The sequence below is a fragment of the Apis florea genome, unplaced genomic scaffold (assembly GCF_048593485.1).
Source record: "Apis florea isolate Af1SG1 unplaced genomic scaffold, ASM4859348v1 contig_3496_pilon, whole genome shotgun sequence".
NCBI classification, from domain to species: Eukaryota; Metazoa; Arthropoda; class Insecta; order Hymenoptera; family Apidae; genus Apis; species Apis florea.
In genome coordinates, this window is record NW_028256773.1 from 181008 (window position 1) to 206625 (window position 25618).

Sequence of the window (25618 nt, forward strand, 5' to 3'; positions counted from 1 at the left end):
TTAATGTAATTGTAGATGCAATAGATGAAATTAATTATGATTGCTCAGAAAACAATGTCATCTTCATTTATTTCGCACAATAGAGGCGCACTAATAGATGGAGATGAATATCTGCGGAATTAACCGTGAATATGATAACGATTGTACTGCATTGAATCGCATTGTACGTGTTTCTTAATCTAAAGCATTTAATTATTTCAGAACAATATCTAAACATAATCTGTTAGAAATAGCTTCTTTTCTGAGTGTCATCAACAGATTACATAATATTTTTCAATCGTTTCGCTATTTATATTTCAAAGTTAATTAAAAAGAATATGTTTTCAACCCTTAAATTGAAAAATTGATTGCACTTTTTTAAAAAATCGCCATTGATTTCAACGTAACTTATTTCACGCGTGATTATTTTCTCTCGAACGTTTATTTATATACGTATGTACTTAATTTAACTATTAATATGAGGAATTCAATGCGAAGTGAAATTAATTTGAATATTAAGGCTTGAATTAAATTTCTTCTTTTGAATTATATTTTTTGTGCTCCTTTTGTACTCATATTTCTTTATCTTTTACTTACTTTATATTTTTTGTGCATTGTTCCTTCCCTTCAATAGATTTATTTATATTATTTCATTATATAATATTAGATATTCAAGCTATTGTTCTTGCTCGTTCTTTCTGAATTTTCATTTGCTGCAGTCTATTCGTTATCTTTGTTCCCGCGTTGATTACCTTTTTCACATTTCTTTTCTTAATTGTTTAACTTCCTTGATTCCAGTCTTCTCGTTCACTCTCTTTATTCTTCGTTCTCTTCTTCTCCAGTTGTATACCCCTTTTTCTCCCTATCATTTATTTCTCGTATAATTATATTGCACATTATTTCTTTATGAAAATATTTTTCTCCACTCATTGCATAAACCTTGTTTTTCTCACGAAACAAATTTATTTTACAAACATTTCGATTTCCTTAAGTAATTCGTATTATTTTTAAATCTTCTATACAATAAATTTTGAAATTTGAAGCATTCTTTAAATTTTGCAACATCTAAATGGCGAAGACGTAAAAATAATAGAATTTTTATAAGTGCTTCGATTTTGAAATTGAAAAATAGACATTCAAAAATGTTTCTCCATCGAGTCAATGCTCGAAAATTTTCACATATCCTTCATACTCCCTTCCACACTCTTAATCACACGAACAGTCATGCAGGTCACCGAAGTAATAGCGCACAATTCCAAGGAATCGTGTCCGGTATTGCACTCTCGAAATGCCGTGTTTCCAATAAACCACGTCGAAAGCACTATCGATCACGTGAATTTCAAGCATGCCCGCCATTTTCTAAAGGCTTTCCAACGTTTCCAGGTACGGACAATGCGAAGGGTTGAGAATAAATCCGACGCTCAAAGAGGGGTGAGGTTGTTCCATCTCAAAAAAAGGGGGAGAGAAAAGAAATGAAATGAAAAAAAAAAAAAAAGCAAAACACGATTCATCCGACCAAGAGAAACGTATTTTAAGACGATCTCTCTCTCTCTTTCTCTCTCTCTCTTCTTGGGATATCCATTTTCGCACGTTTCCTTATTTTTCATCGTTCTTCCTCGAACAGGGACAATTTAGCAGGGAGGAGAGAATGTCACTTTAATCTCGTTGGCCTTAATTATAAGGCCGCCGCTTCGAAGCGACGAATAATATAGTTAGCCGATAATAACCCGGGTCCCAGTGAGGGTTCGAGCGGACGTTTAATAATTCGCAGTTTCGGTTGGAAAAATGGCAGTGCGTGGAATTATTATATCCCGCCGGTGTCTTCCGCGTTTCGATGGCGAAACTGCCTTTACAATTTACGGGGAATGGAATTTTCTGCTGAACAGACCCGCGGGATTCCGTGATCGGGGATCCCCGCTAAAAAGGATATCGTTTATCACGATGATCCCCCCTCAGTCTTGTTTTGCGATCGTCTGCCCGCGAAAAATTTAGTTCTCCTCGTGGTTCTGATCAATGAACCTTTCCAGGAACTTGTGTGCACTCTTATATAAGAGTTTCTCTCTTCCTTTTCTCTTTTTTCCCCTTCCCCTTCTATTTTCTTCTCTCTGGTTTATCGAGTGTATTCAATGGAACGACTCGATTTAATGGAAATTAATTTCCACGTGTTAAATTGCAGTTATAGACGAATATAATGTAGAAATTGATTCTATGTGAAAATCGACGTAATATTAGCGATGTGTTTATTTTGAATAGAATACGGGAATAAATTAAATGGTAAAATATAATTTGTTGATGGAGTTTCGTAATAATCGTGATTAATAATCAGTTATTGATGCATTAAGCGTATTATAATAGTATAATTGATGAATATTTAAGTTATATAATACATATTTATATTTTATATTTAAAAAATTATATCATATAAAAGTAGATACTAAATTTTAAGAAATCAAATATATCTAACCAACATTTAACATAATTTGATAAATATAACTATGTATGCATAAAAAAGTTGAAACAAATTTCATTAGAAAGAAAAGAATTCAACGAAAAAAAGCATATTTTAATAATTCACAAGTTACTAATGATTTATATTAAAATAAACAATATTTACAATTTATCTCACACAACTAACAAAATTATAAAATTAAAAATAAAACTTCGAAGCAAACTCCACGCGAATATTTCACGTATCACAGTAAAACAGATAATAAAGATAACTCGACGGTGAACATTAACAGTTCCGGGACGAAATTCCATCGAATCGTAAAGATGTCCATGTTTAGGGCATATGCCCGGTTTCCGGGCATGGGCGCGCTTCCGCAAAGCGTCCCTCAGCTTACCAGGATAGAGTTTTCTCGGCTGAATGATACCGCACCCAAAGATTTCACTGGATTCGTCGAACTCGCATATCTTTCGATCCTCTTTGCTTTCTGCCCCGCTTTTTGAACTCCTTCCCTCTTACCATCCTCTCCAAGAAGAAACTCGCTGCGTGCATACAGGGTGTCCCAAATTTAAGGTGCCAAACTTTGCCAATATAACTCTAAGTAAGTAAGAAACATTACGAATAGTTTAATGCTTTGTTAAAAAGTTATGAACAAAAATTCGAAAGCAATGATTAAACGATATTTATATATAATTTCATGTGTTTTTCCAATCATTAAATTAATAATAATTATTAATCTTTTCTTCGAATTCCACATTTTTATTTATGAATCTTTTACAAAGCGTGGATTTTGTGTTTACACGAGATGTTTTTATTTATTTAAACTCATAGAATATATTGAGAAGAATTTGACACCTTAAATGCGAGTCACCCTGTATAAGTAAGGTGGATGATCGCTCGGCTGTCTATGGTCCAAGGTTGTATACGCGTTCTGGAGGATGTGTATCGGGGAATGGGTAAAGAGGGAGGTTAGCGGTGGAAGGTATCGCAATGCTTGGAATGTTTAATACCGACGCAACGACACGGCACGGAGAAATGGCCGACTTCAGCCACGGAATAAATCTCGTGGAATCATACCTACCTGACGCCATTTCTTGTCTGCCAGCGAATCCCCACTTGAAAATTTTTCAGGCTGCCGCTCGAGCGAAAACGCTTATTGCGACCCGATGCAAGACTCACCCCCCTTTGTTCTACTATTTTCGCGCGATTTTCGGATAATTCCAGATGATTTTGGTGATCCTGCGTTTCACTGTGAGATGAAATTGAAAAATAGAAGTAGAAATAGAAGTAGAATTTTTTAATATGATATTTAGTGGCAGGTTGAATAATATATCGTGAATGAGGGTTGATTAGAAATGATGGAATTGATTGGTAGAAATAACTTTTTATCTTGAATGTATTTTTCTATGGAGTTTCTTAATTTAATGGTGCATAATAACGTATATGAATTATGCTCAAAGATACGCATGATTTTATTCATTAATATTAATATACAGATGATTCGATATTTACCAAGTTTTTTAAAACGAGTATCCATTAACGAATATTCAATTTGACCATTGAATTAAATTTTTTAAAACAAGCGTTAATAGGTAATCGTTCCTTTGATTAATGTTTTCGCATGAATTAATCAAAATACAGCAATGAAATAAAAATTTCACGACACTCCCATTCCTGACACTCGTATCGTCACAGATTTAATCTTCCAACAATGTCAAGTGTCCTCTTTTTCTTTTCCTGTCTGTCTTTCGAAATAAAAGTCTAGAAAAAGAAAGGAATAAAGCCTCGAAAACATATCCTCCATCAGTATTCATAATGCGATTCCGTGTACGTGGTTGAAAGGATCAGCACAAATTTGTTTCGCTTTTATCCCACTTACACATTTCCCATTTCGTTTTCTCATTGACATTTTTTTGCATCTCGACAGAACTTTGGTATTTTCGTGGCTTTGATATACGGTCAATTTGATAATTATATAGAAAAGGATTTATCTTCTCGATTTCAAGGAACGATTTTTCCTTTACATACAGAGTGTCTACAATATATTTGTGAGAGAAATTGATTCTAGAGATCAAAACAAATAGGAAAATTATATTGGTTAAAATTTATATAATTAAGTTATGAACAATTTAATCTTGTATGGATAAAGTAGAAAAGTTTTATCTCTGTCACATTGTATCGTCTCATTCTATCTTTATCCAATGAAAACTTAAATTGCTCATAATCTAATAAATGATGTTCAATCGATATTTTTATATATCAATTCATCAAAAACGTTCCATCAAATATAATCACATTTGAAATATATCGTTATAAATATATTATAATAATTTTATTTATTCATCATGTTCTATTTTACGAATTTCTTCGACAAAATATAGCACGGTCATAATTTCTAAAAATTTATCAATACACTGATGGTACGCTTCGTAAAACACCCAAGGGGTATGATAAATAAAACCAGTCATCCCTCGGGCGTTGTAAATCAAACGTAAATTTAGGTTAAATTCTTAAAATACACTCTTTTTTAATACAAGTTAATAACATTAAAAAATACATTATAATATATATATAAAATGTTCTACATATTTCTGTGAAACTAATAATAATTAAGAACGTTGAAGATATAGATATATCTCGTTTGTTATACTCTCGGTCAAAGCTCTCTCTGTTCTTGCCCGATAATCTTATTAGTTACACTTCGCCAATATAATAGGTATGATGGCTTAATATACAAGTGAACAAGAGATGGTTGGATACGATTAATGGTGACGAGATTATTATAAGTGAAGTGTCTTGCATAACTGATTGATAAACTCGTTCATCAACGAAAAATCATTTTGATATATAATTATTATAGAAGATGTTAATATATTTCTTAGAAAATTCTAATAAAAAAATTCTAATAAATTTAAAAATTGATTATTTGAGGAAATAAAATTTGTTTTTTAATAGAAAACTCGTTCCTGAAATTTTAGAATATATATTGAACAATCAATAGTATCTTAATCATATTAAATAATATTAATCAGAAGTATTAATCATATAAACATTTGATCCATCGTATTACAAAATTAATTATTTTAAATAACATATTAGCAAATACTGAATAATTTATTTCATGAAGTTATAAATAAATTATTCAAATTACACGTTCATTTACTTTTCGTATGAGAAATGAAATGTTTAACAATCATTTCAAAAATAAATTATAAATAATTTTAAAAGTAATACGATTTAAAAATTCCTAAAATGCTCAGATCTAATTTAATTTCGATCTCTGGAATCAACTCTCTAAAGATGTTTCATTCAAATATATTAACATTTCTATAACATTACTCAGAATTTCAAAATCATTGAAATCTCTAAATCGTGCTATTTTCTACATAATTATCGCCAATTAATCTTACCCAACCTTACTTACCAACAATCATGCACATGCTATCAAGGTGTGGTGGCGAACCTTTAAGTGGCGCAACGAGCTTGTCGTCCCGATACGCCATGTTTGCCAGGAACGTTTAATTGCGACTGCCACGAGTGGACTTCACGGCACGAAACGTTCGTTAGAATTTCATTAGTAAGTTCGGATGCGACGGAGTGATTCGCTTTGAAAGGGCTTACACGCAGATACACGTAGCTCACTCCTATTTACTGCAAACCTTTTTCAACCCTCTTGAGATTCGTACATGTTGGACAATCCATCAAACGCATTAATGAATTAACGATAAACATAAAAAAAAAAAGGAAAGGAAACGATAATTGTTTTGTTTCACTTTGATTTGTTGCATGGAGTCGTGTTGTAAGAATTGGAACAAAACGAAGAATGATTATTCAATTTTTTCTATATGGTTAATTATGAATATAAATTTGTATGGTAATGAAGAAAAGATCGTAGATAATAATTGCTCTTCTTGAGAGAGTATTTTCTGCAACGTTCAAGTGAATGAGAGAGTTAATTTTTATTCAAGAATTTTGATGTGTAAATAGGATATTGCCTTATCTTTTTTTCTAATGTTACGATATATTGATTCTGGTTATTTTATTTTGCTAAACTGTTCATAAGTGACTTTCAAGCAAATGTACGACACCATTTTTCAATCAATGGAGAAGATTGCTTATTTCGTAGAATTAAATTATTAAGGTATTATTTCAAAATTTGAGAAAATTATAAATATGTGCACTCATGGTGGAGAAGATTCGAGAGAGGCAGTAAAGAAGTTTCTTAAAGTAAAAATACATAAAGAAGAAGAGAAATAACGTAAGGAGACGCAATTGCTTTACGAATAAGTTTAAAAATATGATGCATTTGTTTCTATTTATTACAATATCTATTTCATAGATAATTCTATCTATTTCATAGATAGTTTCGTTATATAATAACATAAAACATGGAAGACTAAAATTATTTTTTCGATACAATTTTATATAACGTATGACTTTCTTATTTCTCCAAAGGATAAACTCGTGGTGTGTAGGTGACATAATTGTTCAAATTACAAGATATGTTAGTAATTTGATTTATAATACTAGTGGTGAATTTGGATCGAATTGGTGGTCCACCAGAGATAAATATACGTTCTGTAACTTTCGGAACTTTTTTCTTCGGTTCTATTTTGTCATATGGATCGGCATAATGAACTGGAAATTTATCAAAGCAACCTGCGTGGCTTCCACCTGGTTTCTTCGGGAATGGAACGATAAGACGATTAGGGCCCAAAAATTTAGGCTTGATTTCGTGAGGTCGTACGTATGTAGATGCGATATGCAAAGCCTTGTAAGGATTTGGCGGGAAATAGTCCATTGGCGCATGTGTAGTTTGAAATACACGGATCGCTTTAACTGAAAACAAGAATTATCGAGAAAAATGGAATTTTTATTTCTTTATTTTTATGCTTGTTTTTATTGTGGAGTTAAGAGGATCATTTCGAATTTTTTTTATGCCAATTGAACTTCATATTTTTTTATATGTGCAATGTATGGTAATTAATAATATTGATAATGTTATAACATTAATTATTTTCGATCAAATGATTCATGGATTTACATGGATTTTGTAATTTATTTTACATTAAAAATCTCGAAACTTTTTTAATATATAAAATATAAAAAAATATGATGAAGTTATATTGCACAATACATATTATAATTTTATTTAAGTAGATGAAAATCAATATTTTTGTTGTCTCGTTCATTCGTTTACATTTCGTAAGATTTCTTCGTAGTTTCAAAGAAAAATATTATCTTTGAAATGGATACGTGATTTCTATTCGCATAAACAACTATCCGAAATCTTCTATTTAAGTGAAAGATATGTGTAGTAATCAGAGTTGAGGAAAATTTAAGATAAATTACTAGGAATACAAATATATACTAGAAATACTATTTTTTCTTTTATAAAGTAGTTTTATAAAGTATTTTCCTCAATTTTGGTATTAATATTTAAACAAAGACGATAAATATGCTGTTCAATCATCAAAGCAAGTAATCCAGCTTTTAAACGAAAGACCAACCTTTTAAACAAAAGTGAAACCATTTTTATCTACCGTGACGCGTCACAAAGTGACCGTACATAATTAATCCACGTGCCTAATAATAGTTAGAGTAATGAAAATTAACCGAACCACCGGTTTCACTTAATTTTTTTTTTTTTTTTCAACGTTGCATCACAGTTTTCCCTTTAAATTAGCCTCAGACCGAAGTTTGCTCGCAACATGGCATAAAAAAAAAGCTCTCGCTTTCTTGCCTTCCTTACGACAAAAATGTAATTAGTTGCGCTCCCAGTTGGGAAAAAACAAAATTCGACCGAAAAAGGAAAAATGGGAACGAGAGTCTCCAATCTTCCGCGTTACGAGGCCCCTTTTATATTACTTTCTTGCACGGTAATATTATCTGTCGCGTCTAGGAAAAGAGTAATGAACAAAAAATGGGATATAAGAAGCGGACTGACGCGGTAAATACAAATATTAAAATATTGCTGACGATGTACTTAAAAGTGAACTTATATTTAGTAGATTTAATAGATTTTTATTATGTCATGATTTTAAATTTTATTGTGCGTCATGGTTGAATTTTCTGCATATTATGGAAAGCAAGAAATTATTTTTATTAGGGAAAGAAAAAAAATTGAAAAAGTTGTTTTTTTTTTTTTATATACGATGTAAAAAATCTTTTAAAATGGATTTTTATAATTTTAAAATTTCATATTTCCTGAAATTTTTATTCGAAATTTTAAGTAAAATTCTATTATGTATTATGAAATAATAATTAATAAATCACGTAATATGGATCTTTCTAAATTTAAATAAACAGATAATTTACCCGTAGGTTTCTTTTTTGGTGGGTCATAAGGTTCATGAGCATAAGATGGAAACGGGCTGAGACAAATGTTAGCATATCCTGGACCACCTCGAGGATTGGGTTTGATTTTCACATTTGGTAACTCGGGTCTCGGTTTCTTTGGCTTTCTCAACGCGGGGCTGAAGTAGGAGATTTTCTCGAAACAGCCATAGTAATCACCAGGTGTCGAATGCTTCTTGGCAGGGGCTGTCGGCCATATAATATTTTTGACCGGTACGAGCTGCGAAACGGTCGATGTATCAGGTTGACTTCTTTAGCATAGTGGCTAGAATTGCAAAAGTATATTTCTTCAATTTCGAAAATTTGAAAAATTCTCAGAAAATGTTGAAAATCTCGCTACAGATGAGTGAGTGACGTATAAAAATGTTAACTTCGTGTTAATTGGAGATTCAATTTCATATTTTTAAAATGGAAATCGTAATTTTTATTATTAATTAATCGATAATTTTCTGCAATATTTAATTTCTATTTGAAATATTTTTTCCCGAGAAATTATGTGCAAAGTAATGATGTTACTTTGTTCATCCTAGAAGAATAATTTTTCAGAAAATTATCTATTGAGCATTAATACTAATAAATAAATCTTTTCAATTTTTCTTAAAACTTTTTAACGTTATAAAAATTTCATTTGAATTAATTAGACCCAAGTATATACTTCAAAACAAATTGATCATAAACGAGAATCATATTGGAAATGTATTATCACTGATTAATTAATTCGATTTAATTACGTCATTCATACAATTACCTCTTTTTTCGGGACTTTACGAAATGGGTCGTACAATGCTTCTCCCTCGAAAATTCGCATAAATTTCTCTTCAAAGAGTTTAAGCGGTGGTCCAGCAATCATTTGACGCCCCTTGTCTATACCTTCGCGAAACTTAACAGGAACTCCTTTGTATTTGTCGAAAGGCGACACGGGTGGTTCGTGAAAATATCCTTGGAAAAGTAAAACACATAAGTGTCTGTATGAAATGGAAAATCTTCATTGATCGACGAGAAATTCATCCTTACCAATTCTATCGAGATCGCTTTTTCCAAATTGTTTACCCAAAGGAGGTAGTGCGCTTTTCAGTTTATACATTGTGATATCTAATAATAATACTTTGGTTTTTTTATTATTTATTTTATTTTTATATTTAGTATGTAACCTACAATTTTACTTGCCTTGAAATTGAATATCAATTATCTTGGAAGAAGCAACAACTTCAGAAATATATGTTACGGCACGTTTTCATGTGATTTTTATTATTAGATAAAAATCCTTTAAATTTCATTTTTTAAATATAATGTTATAATGTTATTCTCTCACTTTTAGATATTTCGTACTTCGCTTTAAATATTCTCTTTGAATATTTTTGCATTTTGTACATTTTCGTAAATTTTTCATAAATGTTCGCATTCGTTCGCAGTTATGACATTTAATCGTTTGATGAGATGTTGGATGAAGTAATTCTGGCAGCTATCCAAATTATTCACGAAATGATAAATATCTTGAGAACGATTGAATTAATGGAAAATGGGGGAAAACAATTTTGAGAGAAAAAAATTAAGATCTTGTTTTCATCGAAATTATCTCTTATGACATGTGAAGACGTATAGATTTCTATTTCTTTTTTTTTTTTTTTTTATTTTAAGAATCACATTTTTAATTTCATTTTGAGAATAAAATTGTTCGTAATTGCTAGTAATTTTTTTTTCAATATTACAATGGAATAATTTAAATTCGAATTTTAATATATTATTACATATTCAGACATTAAGATTATTTGAAGCTTATCATATTTTTCAAGCTTATGATTAAATATTTCTTTAAGCAGTTGTATAAGTGAAGTTGGCTTTTCAATACATCTACTTGACAAATTCAGCACTTTTTCTCACAGCCAATATTTTATTCATCGCGAAATACTAGATTTATGGAGCTACTGGCTTTAGAAGGGTTCAAAGTTTAGCTCGTTTAAAACCCTGTTGTCCTCTTTACCGACATATCGATCAATCGCAGGCCTACCAAAAAAAAAAAAAGAGAAAAAAAAGAGATTATTAGTGTATAACAAATCAAATAAAAATCGTTTAAAATAATGTTTTTTGTATTCTACTTGTTATTATATTGTTTCTTTTTCTTTCAATTTCATTGCGTTAATAACTTTTAGATCATCTTTAGATTTTTTACTATCGATAAGTTTGAGATTTTCATTTCATTTCAAATTCCTCACAAATTCATCGAGAATTTACAAATCTCAAAATCAATTTATTTCTAGGATATTGGAATTTTTAAATTCCATAATCTCTAAGAAATCTTCTATGTCACAATGTGTCATGATTCCACGTTCACATTTAAATCCTTCCATATATATATATAAATATAAATTTAATTCAAAAGAATGAATCTTTGGAGAATCTCTGCGCCAATTTACAAGTAACGTGAAATCGACTTGGGGACAAACAGTCGTTCTTGGGATTCCTTGGCTTCAGGTAAAACTGAATAGGCAAGGAGGCATTCTGATGAACGTCTCTAACCAGTCTCTCCACGATAATGAGTTGTTCTTAATGAGTTGATGTTGCCAGACATCTATTCACCGCAGTTACGGTGGGAACATTTCATTACCGCGTTGTTTGGAGAGACCGTTTACCTGCTTGCACATGATTTATCTACATAGACACTGTGACTTACAACACGACGATTCTCATAAACATCTTGATTGTTTTCGTTGGTGGAAGTGAAGTGATTCTTCGAAAAGAAGGAGTAAGTTAATTAAGTAAGTTTCGTTCGTTTAATTACGTAGAAAATATTGGACTTTTACTTTCACATTTTAAATTATCGAGTTCATAAAATTCTGTTAGAGGAGATCTAAGATTTATATGCTCTGACAATACGGAATTATTACTTTTTCAAGTATAAAGCAATACAATAATTGTAATAACTAAAGAATTATTTTCAGATAACAATAAAATATAATATTTTGCTAACGAAAATTGATAAAACAGTTATTATCTTTATATAGCAAATATGAATGCATTACAATAATTGTTTCTTAAAATGTTATATAATATGAAACTGCTTATACTGCTTTCATAGTTAGATAGAGTGGTTCCAATATAAAAATTATAGATATATTACAATTTATAAAAAAAACTAAATCGTTTCTTCGATTCCTATAATATATATAGTTTGATATTATAATTTTTATATTAATTCTAACCATGAGGATTCACCTTCAGTGACATCAATAGAGAACACTCTACATATCTACATAAATATTTCTAATGCTAGAATTGTTAGAAATATAAAGTAATTTATAAAAAATTAAATTTCTCGATTTTCCAAACATTCATCTGGTATCATAATCCAAGACAACTCAAATTCAATTATCAAAATTCAGACATTTCGGAAAAATACCCCCGTCTCGACCCATGTCCCACGACAATTCACAGTCCACTCGGTTCTCTCACACGTGCACGCGTTCTCAGACGTAAGTTCCGGGCAAACACATGTAACGAGAAAGCTACATTGGATGTCGGATGAAGCATATGTTTACACGTACATTTAGACGTAGAAATTACTGCATTAAGCGCAAAATGCAGGGACGCAGGGTATAAAATTGCGCATAGAGAAATGACGTCCTCACATTATTACATTAGGTTCTATTCACTAGAATCTTTATGATAAAGCACACGATAACCAGATTGAATGTTTTGACGTAAATTCAACCAAGATTGCATTCGCTCTATAGAGATTTCTCTGTCCGAGTTAAACTCTCCATCTTTAATTTTGAATCATTAAATCATTGAGATTTTGTCGTGATTTTATTAATTTTTAAACGTCGTTGTTGATCAAATTCTATTCGTCTGTTTCGTTGATTGTAACGTGGGTGGACGTAATTCTGTTTTATTTTTGCAATCTGTTTCATCTCAGGATTGAAACTGTTGGAAGTTTCGAGTTTATTTCTCTATAGAAACATTTAAACTGTCTTGGAAACTATAAAATGTGGAGGAAGATTTAAAGCTTGCACAATGCCAATTGTTTCAACTATATCGTCCTTGTACGTGTACGGGTTATTTTTCTGTTTCGTTCACTTGTAATCGTGTTTCTCTGTATATCTTTTGAACTTCAATGGGTGAGCTACGGTTTCTAGATCTATTTACTTTTATACATTTTAGATAATGATTAGATAATAGTATCGATGTAATTCAATAGAAAATACTTTAGCTTTCTCTTTATTTACTACAACTTTTATCACGTAAATTTATATCTAGAATTCTAGAAAATTCCCTTTCTGTTATCATTGATTAACTAAAAATCATTTTTAACAATCATTACCATCAAAATAATTACACTCTTATAAGCTATATCACAATTAATTATATCCTTGGCACATTTTAATCTATATATATATATATACATACATCAATTCAAAACGATCTCGATACCAATTACTTCCTAATAAATCCATATTATTCGAGACGCACATATCAAACTTCCAAACAATATTCAATACATATTAACAAAAATAAGCCACCCTATACGTACCCCTATATATTTCAAGAATATCGAACTTCACACGTACACATTCCGGATACGCATCACGTTTCGCGCGATGATTTATCTCCATCCAAAAAAAAAAAAAAAAAGAAAAAAACGCGAAAAATCGTCTAAAATCCACTCAAAAGTCATCCGATTACGTGACACATCCTCGTGAAGCGCATCGGTGTGCCGCAACGTTGGCTCGCGGACGATAAAGTTGGCGGAAACTGGGAACTCCGTTATCCATAAAGGGCATACAATACAACTTTCCTTTTCACCATTCGCTTGCTGCGAATCGTCCGAATCTCGGAATCGGGTACGCGTCGTACCGGCAATTTCCTCCACCGTATCTGCCGCCATATTTTCATGGGATCTCGCGGAACCGGAGCGACAACGACCGCGATAATAACTAAACTTTCGATTGTCGGGGCGAGCCATTAAGATAAGACGGCAAAAGGGAACGACGACCAACCTTTAAGGAGAGATCGAGCCAAGGGAGAGAGGAGAGTATCTTGGCCGAAGGGTGAGAACTCGAGGAGGAGGAAATCGGCGAATAGTGGAAGATGAGAGAAAAGAGAGAGAGAGAGAGAGAGAGAGAGAGAGAGAGAGAGATAGTTGGAGGAGATCGGAAAAGAAGGTGTCGGAAAAAGGAAGCGGAATGAGACTCTTGAAAGGAAGCCAAGAAGGGTGAGTGGAGGACACGGATATATATCCACCTTCCGAGAGATCGATTAAGATTAAACGCCTAGTTGCCGAGCTTAAGTCCGGGATACAATGGAGAAGCTGAGATTGGGTTTCCACGGATTGAAATCAAGGCCGTTTAATTTGCAAATGGAAAGGGATCGCGACCACTCACTGTCGTTGCCCGCTTTCTTTCGTTCGAGGCTTGGTGACAGGTGAGCGCCGTGGTCCACGCGAACATTCTCCCTGGACTCTGCCTCCTTGTTGTTCCAAGGGAAACGAGTTCCAGTGGAATAACTTTGAAAGAGTTGGAGAAGTTTGGTCGGCGCTGATACGAAGGGTATTGGAGACGAAGGTAGTTGTGTTTCGCGAGTGAAACGTGCGCGTTCTGGATCGGTCGAGATATATATCTAAAAGGAGAATTAATGTATCGTTTCGATTAATTATGAATGGTTCGATTGAGAAGTTTGATCGAGTGTAGATTACATGTAGTTGTTATTAGCCCTGTCACAGAAAGGGGTGATTTAATTCTTTCGAGGCGGATTTTTCTTCTCAACGATGAATGCAACGTTATAATGGTATGGAATGTAGTATATAGGTTGAGCCTAGTTTTCGAAAATGAAGTATACACTTAATTGTTTCTCTTATCACGTCATTCTTTTTACAATATTTAAAATATACTTAAGAAAATAAAAAATTTGGAATTTCTCGCTCGATTCATCCTTTCGCGTTTGATCTTATAAATATCTTCTTTCCAAACACTTTTACAATTACGTGTAATTCTAAAAATTGCAATTTACAACGTAGATAATGACGACTTGTCTCGTTTCACGCTCTCTTTGTGCTATTCTTTCTCAAAGAATTGAAATAGAAAGATGATTACAGAACGTTTGAAAATGCGATTACAAGGCAATTAGTAGAGTTTCGGGTCCGGTAGTAGAGCCGGATCGTCAAATTGGGAGTTGCATACACGCTTGGAAAATCATTCTTTACGCGAGAGTCGCGCAAAAAAATGACTGGAAACGCGAGGATCCGAGAAGATTAATGCGTTAACGAGAGTTTCGGGTCATCCTCTTTATCTAGGGGCCGGCTACACCGGAAGATAGGTAATTTAAAAATCCCGAACGCGGAGATACTGTTTTTTCTTCCCCATCCCCGATATCCACCTCATTTTTTATTCGTTTCCTTCTTGGTCCCTTTTCCATCCCCCCCCCCTCTCTCTCTTTCTCTCTCCTTTTTTTTCGTTCTTTTCTCGACTTATTATAACGTCAGCCGAGTAATCTCTCTCACGACCTGATTTCTGCCACGGGCATGAAGATCAATTTTCAGGCTAAAAAATTCTTGCTGGTATTTAACGATAGTGTACTCGACGGAGGAACAAGCGTTTCAAATATTTCTGGTATTTGAGACGATTTTAAAATAAACAAGAAAATATCGACGAGATAATTTTTGCAGTATTTGTAGTAAATATCGGTTATTTTATAGGAATTGGTGTGAAATGTTAATAATGTTCGAAGGTAGGGTATTGCGTTGCATAAACTGTTTTATATCAAATGAGTTACTTTGATATATTATACATGGGAAAACTTTGAAACAATATGCTCGTTGTTGATTCTTGATAATTTACCTTACAATGGCTGCCTTACTGCGGTTTTTCAACTTGGTGAGATATACATTTTCGATATTCGCATCGCAAAATTGCTGGAAATTTGTAATAAGATTAGACTTTTAAATATTCAATATTCGTGGCTTAAAAGTAAATTTAAAAGTTTATTTTTATAGTGAAGAAGAATGATTTAATTGTGTCAAAACTTGGACAGATTTTGCCACAGATAAGATTAATTAGATGAAAATAATTTTTAATTTCATTTAGAGAAGGAAATGATTATTTAAAAGGAATTAATTATTTTGCGAAAATTTAGAAGAGAATAAGTAATATAGAAGAAATAATGTACATTTCATTTGTGAATTCTACAAATCTAAATTTACTGTGACGAAATAGAAAAATAATAGCTTCATGGATATAAGCTGTACAAATAGCTTGCAAAAGACCGACTTTAAGCCGAGAGTTAAGAGGCTAATGTACGATTAGCATTGTTACATCTTGATAAAGAATCCTGTTGCACCCGAGAAAATAAAATTTCGTAGATTAAATCGAGAAAAAGTAAATTATGATTCAAGCATGTACGAGCGAGCCAAGGATACACGATCAAAAAATTAACAAAGTTTGATCCGAATAATATAAATTTAAAACAGCTGGTACTGGTTCATTACTGGAGTTTTCTCATTTCATTTTCCTCAATCATGCAAAGAATTCATTGATTTGACTCCTAAATTTTTTTCATACTTGCAATTATACTAAAATATTCTTTCTTCCGGATAAAAGTATAATTATACACATCTTTAATTATCCTTATAATATTGCTTTCATTCTAATCATCTGCCTACATATTCCATTGTTAAAAAATACGTTTTTTAATTATGAGAAAGAAGATCAATCGATATTTATCCGAACTATCATAAAAGAGAATCATGCCTTGAAAACACGCTATGTCCAGTGAAAACGAAGAAGAACGAAGAATCATTCGAAATTGGATTTGCTTATCGTCGGTTTTTCGTTAGTCCGTCACCTCTTTTTTTTTCTCTGGAAACGCCTATCATCCATCTCCATCAAGAGCAACATCCAAGGATAATCAAGAAGTTTGTCACGAACGCGACCTGTCGGATATATGCGTCCGTAGAAGGATAACGAAGTTAAGGAAGCGCAGCTCGATCCTGGCTATCTGTCTCCAGGAAGATGCCTTGGCCTGATTCGATCTCATTAATCCGAGAGAGCTGGATCTCGCAGCTGGAATTCTTGGTGAATACCGAAGCGCGAGAATACCAAGACGATGGACTCGATGGCGAGAAGGGATGGCTGTCCTTTTTTTTTTTCCTTTTTTTTTTCTTACGAAGAAAATTGACTTCTCGATGCAAATCATTTTCTTTTTAACATTTTTGAAAGGACTATCTATCTTTTATGTCTTGTCGTTTTGAAATTCTAGACGTTAAAAAATTAATTGGCTTAATGTTTCAAATTAATTATTGATTCTTTTAACGTTTCGATGAATTTTTGGTGAAATTTTAAGTTTTTTCTATTTTTTTTTCCTTCTTTTATAATTTTGTTAAGATTAGATTATTTATTCCATCATTTCTTGTGATACAGATAATTTTTAATTCATGAAAAATTTTTAAAATTTATTTGACAGTTTCTCACGAAGAAAAAATTTGTAATTCAATGGAAAGGAAAAGTTTTTAAATTTTAAATTATAATACATAGTTTATGCACAAACACATTCATATAGTGTCACGTTAATACAATTTAAATAAAATTTCTCATAATAATTCCAGTACTCATAATATCTACATGTATAATTATACAACAACGATATTCGATTTAAATCACGAAAAAAGATTATTCCAAATTATCAAAATTTGACAAGAGTTATTCCTCGATCTTTCCCTTATTTTCATTCACAAATTATACTCTCGAAAAAATTCATAAAACCTCCCCCCATAAAACTTTACCCTACTCTTAATCGTTCTCGCAACGATTAAAAAAGAAATTAAATTTTTCGCTACTTTACCATCCCGAAAAGAAAGCCGCCTATTTAGAATTAACCGTGGTCAAATTCTGACTGAATTAGAACGGCCGAGGAATTTTCTTTAGTTACTTAAGCAACTTTGCCGCGGATTCTCGTGTAACGATTTCTACCCTCTAAGAACAGTTTGCTAAGAAAGCTTTAAAGTTTCGTGGAGCACCGTGGGTTTAATCGTGGAACAAAAACATTTTTGTTCAGCCGGGCCAGGCTTTAAACGGCCGACTTTAATCGTGATACGCGGTATCGCGGCTCGAGCCACGGGGGTAATAAAAAATTTCATTAGCGAAGTAATTAATTAAATGAATCTTGAACACGGTGATACCAGTGAAACGTGCCGCCATTTCCTTCCTCAGATTTCCGCGGAACAACAATCGGTATTTGTATATTGTACTCGCGAATTGTTGAAAATTTAATTCGCCAAAACATCGAATTTCCTCGAGTGGAAAATATTCGTGAAATTTTAATTGTTACGTTTCGATTTAAACGGTATTATGTTAATGGCATAAAAATAATTTTCACGAGCTTTTAAAAAGCAAATCGGAATTTCTTTATATTGAATTTATATTGAAAAACCAGATGGGCAATGCACATAAATTTCATAAACAAACGATTTCTTTACTGCTCGATTACGTACGATAGAAACTAACAGAAATCGAAGAAGGTAATTGTAATAATTATAACTTTAGATTTTTTAAAAGTAACGACCATGGATCAACAAGTTGTATGATCGAAGCAACAAGAAATTGGTTGAAAAGAGAATGAAAAGACAAAGATGACTTGTAAGAGGAAAAAGTTGAATTGAAATTAATCTCTTATTTTCATGCATTATTCGATGTGTGCAGATAGCACAATCATTTGCGTTAAAATTATCGTCCACTTCGCATTGAGAATTTCATTACAAGAGAAGTACACGCGTCATTGTATTTCACGAGTGACTTGAATAATTTACATTTTGGTACTTTCCTAAATTATTCTAGCACAAGTGGCGCTTTATTTAAATGTATTCCGTATAATTTGTATATATTTAATTCCTAAACTAAAATATAAATTTTAAATAATATTGACATGTATGAATATCCAACCAAGCATCACTTCGTTTCAAAAATACTCCAAGAGAAACTATTTTAACAACAGAGAAACATTAAAATTATCACGAAAATAATCATTGTCTTTGGACAAAAACGAAATTTTATGCAATTAAGAGATAAAATATAAAGTAATTATCGAGGCCAATTGTCGAGTTCCATGATGATTTTTTCGAAATCTGGTAGCAAAGCATCGTCTATGCAACGAATGTTTACAATCCACTTGACATAAAGAATCGTTTTATTTTTCTCTCAAAGCGAAAAGCTCGAGTACACCTTCCTATACCCTTTTTTCTTGCGACAATAAAGATCGTTTGTCCGTACAACTCATAAACCAGAGGGAAAAATAATTTTATCAAGACGTACAGTTATATTTCTTACCGTGAATAGGTGATCCGTAAAATGTCGCGTTATTGCCCGTAAAATGGCACGAAGTGACCGTGAAAGAAAAGAAAAGGAAAAAAAAAAAAAGATATTTCTGCATGAACCGTAATCAAAAATTTCATGCGTTTCGTTGATATAAAAATTTTTTACAGCTTGTCCATTCGAAAAGTTACGCAATCGTCGTGCAAAATATTGGGTCGATTAAATTTTCACTATTCAATTTTAGGACGAGGGAAAAATTGGAACATCGAAACACTTTTAAATTTCTTTTCAATCTTTGAAAATTATTTTTTGACAGAGCGGAATTATTCGAATAATTTTCTACTACTCTCGTATTCCGGTGAATAATGTTTATTTGGTTTTGTTGGAAAGGTTTTAATTATAATAAATACACGTAAAATTCAATTCAACTTTTCGAAAGAAGGTCTCAATTAATACTATCCAACGATAATCAATTATCCTCTCGAGTTCTCTTTCAAAGGTGTTAAATTAATAGCCAGAAGAGGGATAATAGACGCAAAAGCTTGTTACTCGAATTATAGGAAAATTTAAGGAGAGAGGGTAATTACGTTAAAATCGTTTATCCTTTATGATAATTGCCTTAATTATTTCCGCAAACTGAATAATTTCTTTATTCGTATTTCTTAATTTTTATGCACTCTTTGTTTACCGAATTCAACGGACTTTAATTACGCGTTTTAATATTCTTTGACAATTAATTTATCGTTCGAAGCATAATTAATGAGTGATGGAACGTTTAAACACGTTCTACAATTTAATTATTACACTGTGTTATACAATGTTTGTGTATTTATTAAAGTAAATTCGTAAATGCATAACGTATAATATCCGTAATAAAATATTCGTTATAACATTACATTACGGATAATTATGAATATAAATTTTCCTCGATCAAAGAGTCAATCAGTGTCATCAATAACGTCTAAATTCTCTTAAATATCTTAAAGGAATAAATACATTGTCCTAATAAGAATAAATAAGAATAAAATAAGGATAAAGATGAAAGAACAAGATGGATGAAAAATTCTCGACACTGTGAAATAAAAGGAACAATTTAATGTACAATAATTTCTAATTCTATATTCGACTCGCATCCATACCTCCCCCCTCTCTAATTTCGAATAATGTTTACACGAGAATATGAATATTCATTCGCAATTTAATTATTAAGCGTAGAAACGAAAGTCTACGATAATAGAACAAACAACGTTGAACGGTCCGAACAAGACAATTTCCGGTTCGTTAGTTCGAAAGAGAGGTCGACGCGTGACGTAAAGTCGATCGATCGAATTCCAGCTTCCTTTAGAATGACGGTGTTGGATGGATGACATAACCGCAGGAATGGATCGTCAGAAAGGCGATGCATTAGATTAGATACACCTCGAGCGATCTAGAGCTTCTGTGCGAGTGGCACGCGTCCCAGGACCAATGGGAGAGGCCACAGAACTGCAGAATTATCGATGCCGCGGTGGCATTGTGGCGCTGTGTCCATTAATTCGACGTTAGCCTAAGGGGCTTTAAATAATTAATCCAGCGGCCCACCTGCCGCGATTAAACGATGCAATTAAACCGGCCCGTGGGTTTACTTGACCGAAGATCGCCGATCTGCGGCTCATTGACTTTCTCCATCACGAAATTTCGCGCCATCTGGTGTCAGCCGTGTTTGGAAATCTTGCGAACATCGAGGTCCCAGCAAGTAAGTGTACAAGAGTTGTAAGTGTCGAAGAGATCTTAATATATTCTATCTTATAAAAAAATTTTCTTAACCCAGAAATTCGGATTTGGAATGAAAACTTTTGATTATAATTTATGAGTATATTGTATTTACAATAGGAAATAAATGGTACGCAAAAGTTCAGCAAGAGAGGATAACGAATATGAATTGAGAGTTCGCTTGAAAAAAGATATATATACGAATATATACTCTCGTGAGAACATTCATCAAATTTAATCCCTCTCTATCTCTAATATACACACGTATGCATACTTATGCACAATTTACAGAGATTAATCACTGTAAACATATAATTTGTTATTTAAACGTATCGACATTCTCACGACGATTAATTTCTGAGATTCAATATAGCATTTGGTATTACCCTCGAATCCAGTATTTCTACTCTTCATTCGATCGTAATATCACCAATTATAAATCACACCCGCAGCTATCAACGCCATTCGAAACAAAAATTTAAACAATTATTAACAAGCGTCTCTCGATATCGATCGCTGATAGCCGTCTTAAATATTCTAAATCTTAATCGCAAATTAAACATTTAAACATTTCACATTTAAACATGACCGTCATCCGCAAATACTGGCAGAGAAAATTTTCATAGAAAGTGACACGCTCTCCACAATAAAATCGGCCGTTGAACCCGCTCGATGCGCCGTCGTATATATCGTCGTTGGAACGGAAAAGATGCAATCGGCTTAAAATTGCACGACGGCACGGCAGGATCATTTATCGAGCGGCGGCCTCGAGTCGATAAGAGACCGAGGAATGCACTTAATAGGGTTTCATCGGAATTCGAAGCGGGAGACTGAAGCAAGATCTCGCCGTACACGGACGAAGGAAAGCGGATAGGGTGTGGACCTAGGCTAAAGGATGCGCGTGTTACAAAGCCGTGTGTACTCGTATCGGTAGTTAGTACGCCTGCCGCCCTGTGTATGTACTATTACGGTGTATATAATCGGTGCGGGTCAACACGTCGACAGAGAACGTCCATTACTTCATCAAACCCCGGTCATCGTCGACGGATCCGTCCACCGCCAATTTGCCAACAATAGCGACACTGGACCGTGTATATAAACGGCTTGACGCTTGGACCATCCCAAATGGGGCAACCCCCACGAAACGACTATATTGCCTCTGCCAGATGTCTCCTAGCATCTGACCTCATACTTATACTTTCAATTAGATATTCGTGATTTTCGGATCGATTAATGGGATTCTTTTTAATTAATTTCTTGCACAAAATCTATGAAATCTATATGCTAAAGTTGGACTTTTACTTTCTGTACAAGCTGTACGTTTCGTTAGGAAATTTGTTCTTGGAAATCTTTTTCTTCTTCTTCTGAATCCTTGTTTCTTTGATTCGTTACGTTTCCTTGAGATTGGCTAATAGTTTTCTTAGAGGTTTGGCAGATTGATTGATTTCTCAAATTTGTGATTTTCTTATTGGGTTTATTGGGTTACGTAGGAAAATTCATAGCGCTTTTGATATATTGAAAAAGTATATAATAAAAGTCTTGTAATATCGCAAGGACATGAAACGGATGTAATAATGAAGATTACCTTGAGTTACTTAAATTTACGTAGTATGTAAAATTTTGTCCTGCAGTTAAAAAAGGTACAAAATGTTATTAAAAAGCTATTAAAAGTTTGAATGAAATTATTTCGCGAAGTAACTGTAGACTGATGGGTACGATATTATTGTTATAGCTCAATTAATCTTAAAATTAAATAGTCCAGTAAATGTTATATAATCTCTGCAATCATGTATCGATTATAGTTTGCAGATAATGTACATAGAGATATTAATGAAGGATCCAATAAGCTAGATTTGATGAAGATATTAATTTATACCGATTAGATGGTACAGTGGTGCTTTGATTATTATACACTCTATTTCCATTTTGATTAAATATCCCCATTAAGTAAAATTACATCTAAAACGATCGATTTCCGATATTAATTCTTGACACGTTGAATAATGGAAATTATTTTTTTTTATCGCTACTCATTAGTGTTGCGATATTTAAAAACGATCTTTACAAAAAAAAATAATATTCGCACAATTCACAGTTCATATAAATATCTTCTTAACATTAATCGTTTGGCGCAATATATTATGTAATGGCTCCAACACAACGTATTACATAGCATTCATTATCGCAACACAGTGTCACGCATTGTTGTGTTACACAATATCGATTACTGCCATGCGAGCTGTACCATCTATTATACGATATTATACGCCATTAATAATTGTCATTGTACTTAAGTTAAATTGATAATAATGTATACTGTATTTGCCAAGTATACTTTCCTTTGAAACAATTACGGATTAATTATTCGAAAATTACAGAATTATCAATCGTTAACATTTGTAGGAGTTGAACGGAATGAATTTTATTTTATATTTAAATAAAATTTCTAAATTAAAAATTTCTTTAAAAATTTTGATAACATTTCTAGGATCCGTTACATCTGCTTCTTATTAAAAGCAATGCTTTTATAGATAGAAACATCCCCATCTTTTTCTACTTCTGTTCCATCATGAACCAGTTTTGAATATGTTTGAATAAGTTAATGGGAATTCTGAGCTTATTCATCGATATTAATAAAGGAATTCGTATTGTTTGAAATTTTTTTCGAACTACTGACTACGGTAATTAAACATCCCTGGTGTAATTAATCTACGAGTTTCGAAAACAATGTTTCATAACGTTTTTAAGTTGACAGCACAATTTAAATTAGTTAGATTTTCATGGTACCATAGTGGAGATCTTCATGAAGAAAGATAGAAACACAAAAATTTTTATTCATTTACTTATTATAATTCATTTCTAATTAGATAGAAATGAGATTATATTATTACATTATAATTTAGATAATATATTGGTAAATATAAAAATATATTAAGGAAGATATAGATATAGATAATGACGACAATGATACAAAGATGCGAAAACGAATAACGAAAGTATGAATGTGTTATTCTTATATAATTAATGATAATAAATATCATTTATTACGAAGGAAATTGTTCAGCGCGAACAGATTCAAGTAGTTTTTCACTAAATTAGAAAATTACATCTCGCGCATTTAATTAAATTCGGTGAATCCGCGCCACTGAACATGGGACAATGAGGAATTATTGCGCAAGAGCGTAATCGCAGAAATGAGATGGTCGGACGAATATAAACGCATTTCGAGCAAACTAACTGCGTGATCTTCTTCGTTGCAACGAAATGTAACTTCGAAGTCCACTTTTAAGTGACAATGAGATAACAAAATCTCATCTATCTTAGATATTAAACAACAATCGAAACAAAAGAAAAAAAAAAAATCTTCGTGCATCTTGCGTAAGTTCAATTAAAAAATTGTGTTATTAAAATCAACGATAGTTGAATTTTGTATGAAAATTTGTGAAACAGAAATTTTCCATCGAAAATAAATTATTTTATTCGTAACAATTATGCTCTACACGTACGCTAAACTTTCAATAAACTTAAAATTAAGATTTCTATATCATGTAAATTTCTTTACAATGATTGGGTGTACGTATATACGATAAAATTGAAGAGTAACCGCATTTGTTTATCAATTGATAATTTTTAATAACATGAAAACAGTATAAATAATATCTGATTTCGATAAAATGATACTGTTGTTGATAAATCGTGTCAAAGTAAACGAAAATACGATGGTTAAAGAATTAGACATCCGTGGATCGCACCCCTGGTCAACCACCCTTTTGGTTTTTTGTAAATTCAGGCAGCGGGGTTGTGTCAGGATGATACATGACCAACCACCGGTATGCGTCCAGAGATTCCAGCCACGACACAGTAGCTTCGTGCCATCGTGATGCGAAATTATGACGGAAGGCTATTCCTATTTTTGCTTTTTGTTCCACCGCGAAGGGCGGATATGGCGAACAAAAGGGTGGAATCCGACTAAAAATATAGGGCTGAAGATTGTATAAATGTAGATTTTACGTACATATATCGTACGTGTCATTTAAAGTTTATCTCGAAATTATTTGGTAGTTAAACATAATTATTAGAAACTTTTTTAATTTATGTACAATTGATATGTAATCATGATTGATTACACACTATAAGGTCAAAAATAAAATAATTAATTTAGTCATATATCGATGGAAATTAATTTCGAAGAATATGAAATTAATATGAAAATTATTCGAGGCAATATTATTAGGCAATATTGCCTTTGTTCGTCAATATCCAACGTTTTATACGAAAACGCATAAACGTGTCTATATAAGCGGAGAATGATTTCTATTTTGTTGAAATATGTTTGATTTTATTAATATAAAATGCCAATTCAATCGTCTAATTAATTTTAAATATCACGAATGTAACGAGATCGTGTGTGATAATGGAAAAACTCATCTTTTATTAATGATTATGAGCATGAGTCCAACAAGTGAACAATATAGTTCTGAAGACAATTTTCGCGCAATAATAATTGTCATATTCTAGAAATTGCTCTAAGCGAAAATGAGAAGAGTTTTATGCCAAGCTACGAATGAAAAAAGTGTAATAAACGTAATAGCTAATGCTAAAACTACTAGATCGCCAATTCTGTGGTCCAAAAACAGTTGAAGGCTCTGCCATTAGTCATTCTTTATCGCGACAAAACCGTATCTAATTTTCTTCTTACATAGAAGGCCGTAAATTACTTAAATAAAGGAGGATTGCAATTAATTGCGAATTGAACTGTATATCGCATAACGAGAATTTATGAAAATCA

The 25618-nt window shown here is 32.4% G+C and overlaps 1 protein-coding gene and 1 long non-coding RNA gene across 2 annotated transcripts in view; one reads left to right on the plus strand and one right to left on the minus strand.

The window, feature by feature from the left end:
* Positions 1-25618, plus strand: part of LOC147656691 (uncharacterized) — a 174261-nt gene that overhangs the window by 6823 nt on the left and 141820 nt on the right. The gene's annotated exons all lie outside the window — the stretch shown is intronic.
* LOC105736606 (cilia-and flagella-associated protein 96) lies at positions 6710-9998 on the minus strand. Its single transcript, XM_086913514.1, has 4 exons — positions 9797-9998; positions 9531-9721; positions 8744-9002; positions 6710-7264 (listed from the first exon to the last, which is right to left on the minus strand). The coding sequence occupies exons 1-4, from the start codon at positions 9864-9866 to the stop codon at positions 6867-6869; spliced, it is 918 nt and encodes a 305-aa protein (XP_086769640.1). The 5' UTR covers positions 9867-9998; the 3' UTR covers positions 6710-6866.

Excerpts from the sequence above, each read along its gene's own strand:
- LOC105736606 (XM_086913514.1), bottom strand. The coding sequence starts at position 9,866 with ATGTATAAACTGAAAAGCGCACTACCTCCTTTGGGTAAACAATTTGGA. Across the intron at positions 9,722-9,796 it reads AAGCGATCTCGATAGAATTG|GATATTTTCACGAACCACCC; the intron begins GTAAGGATGAAT and ends TACTTTTCCAAG. Across the intron at positions 7,265-8,743 it reads ACCAAAAAAGAAACCTACGG|TTAAAGCGATCCGTGTATTT; the intron begins GTAAATTATCTG and ends TCTTGTTTTCAG.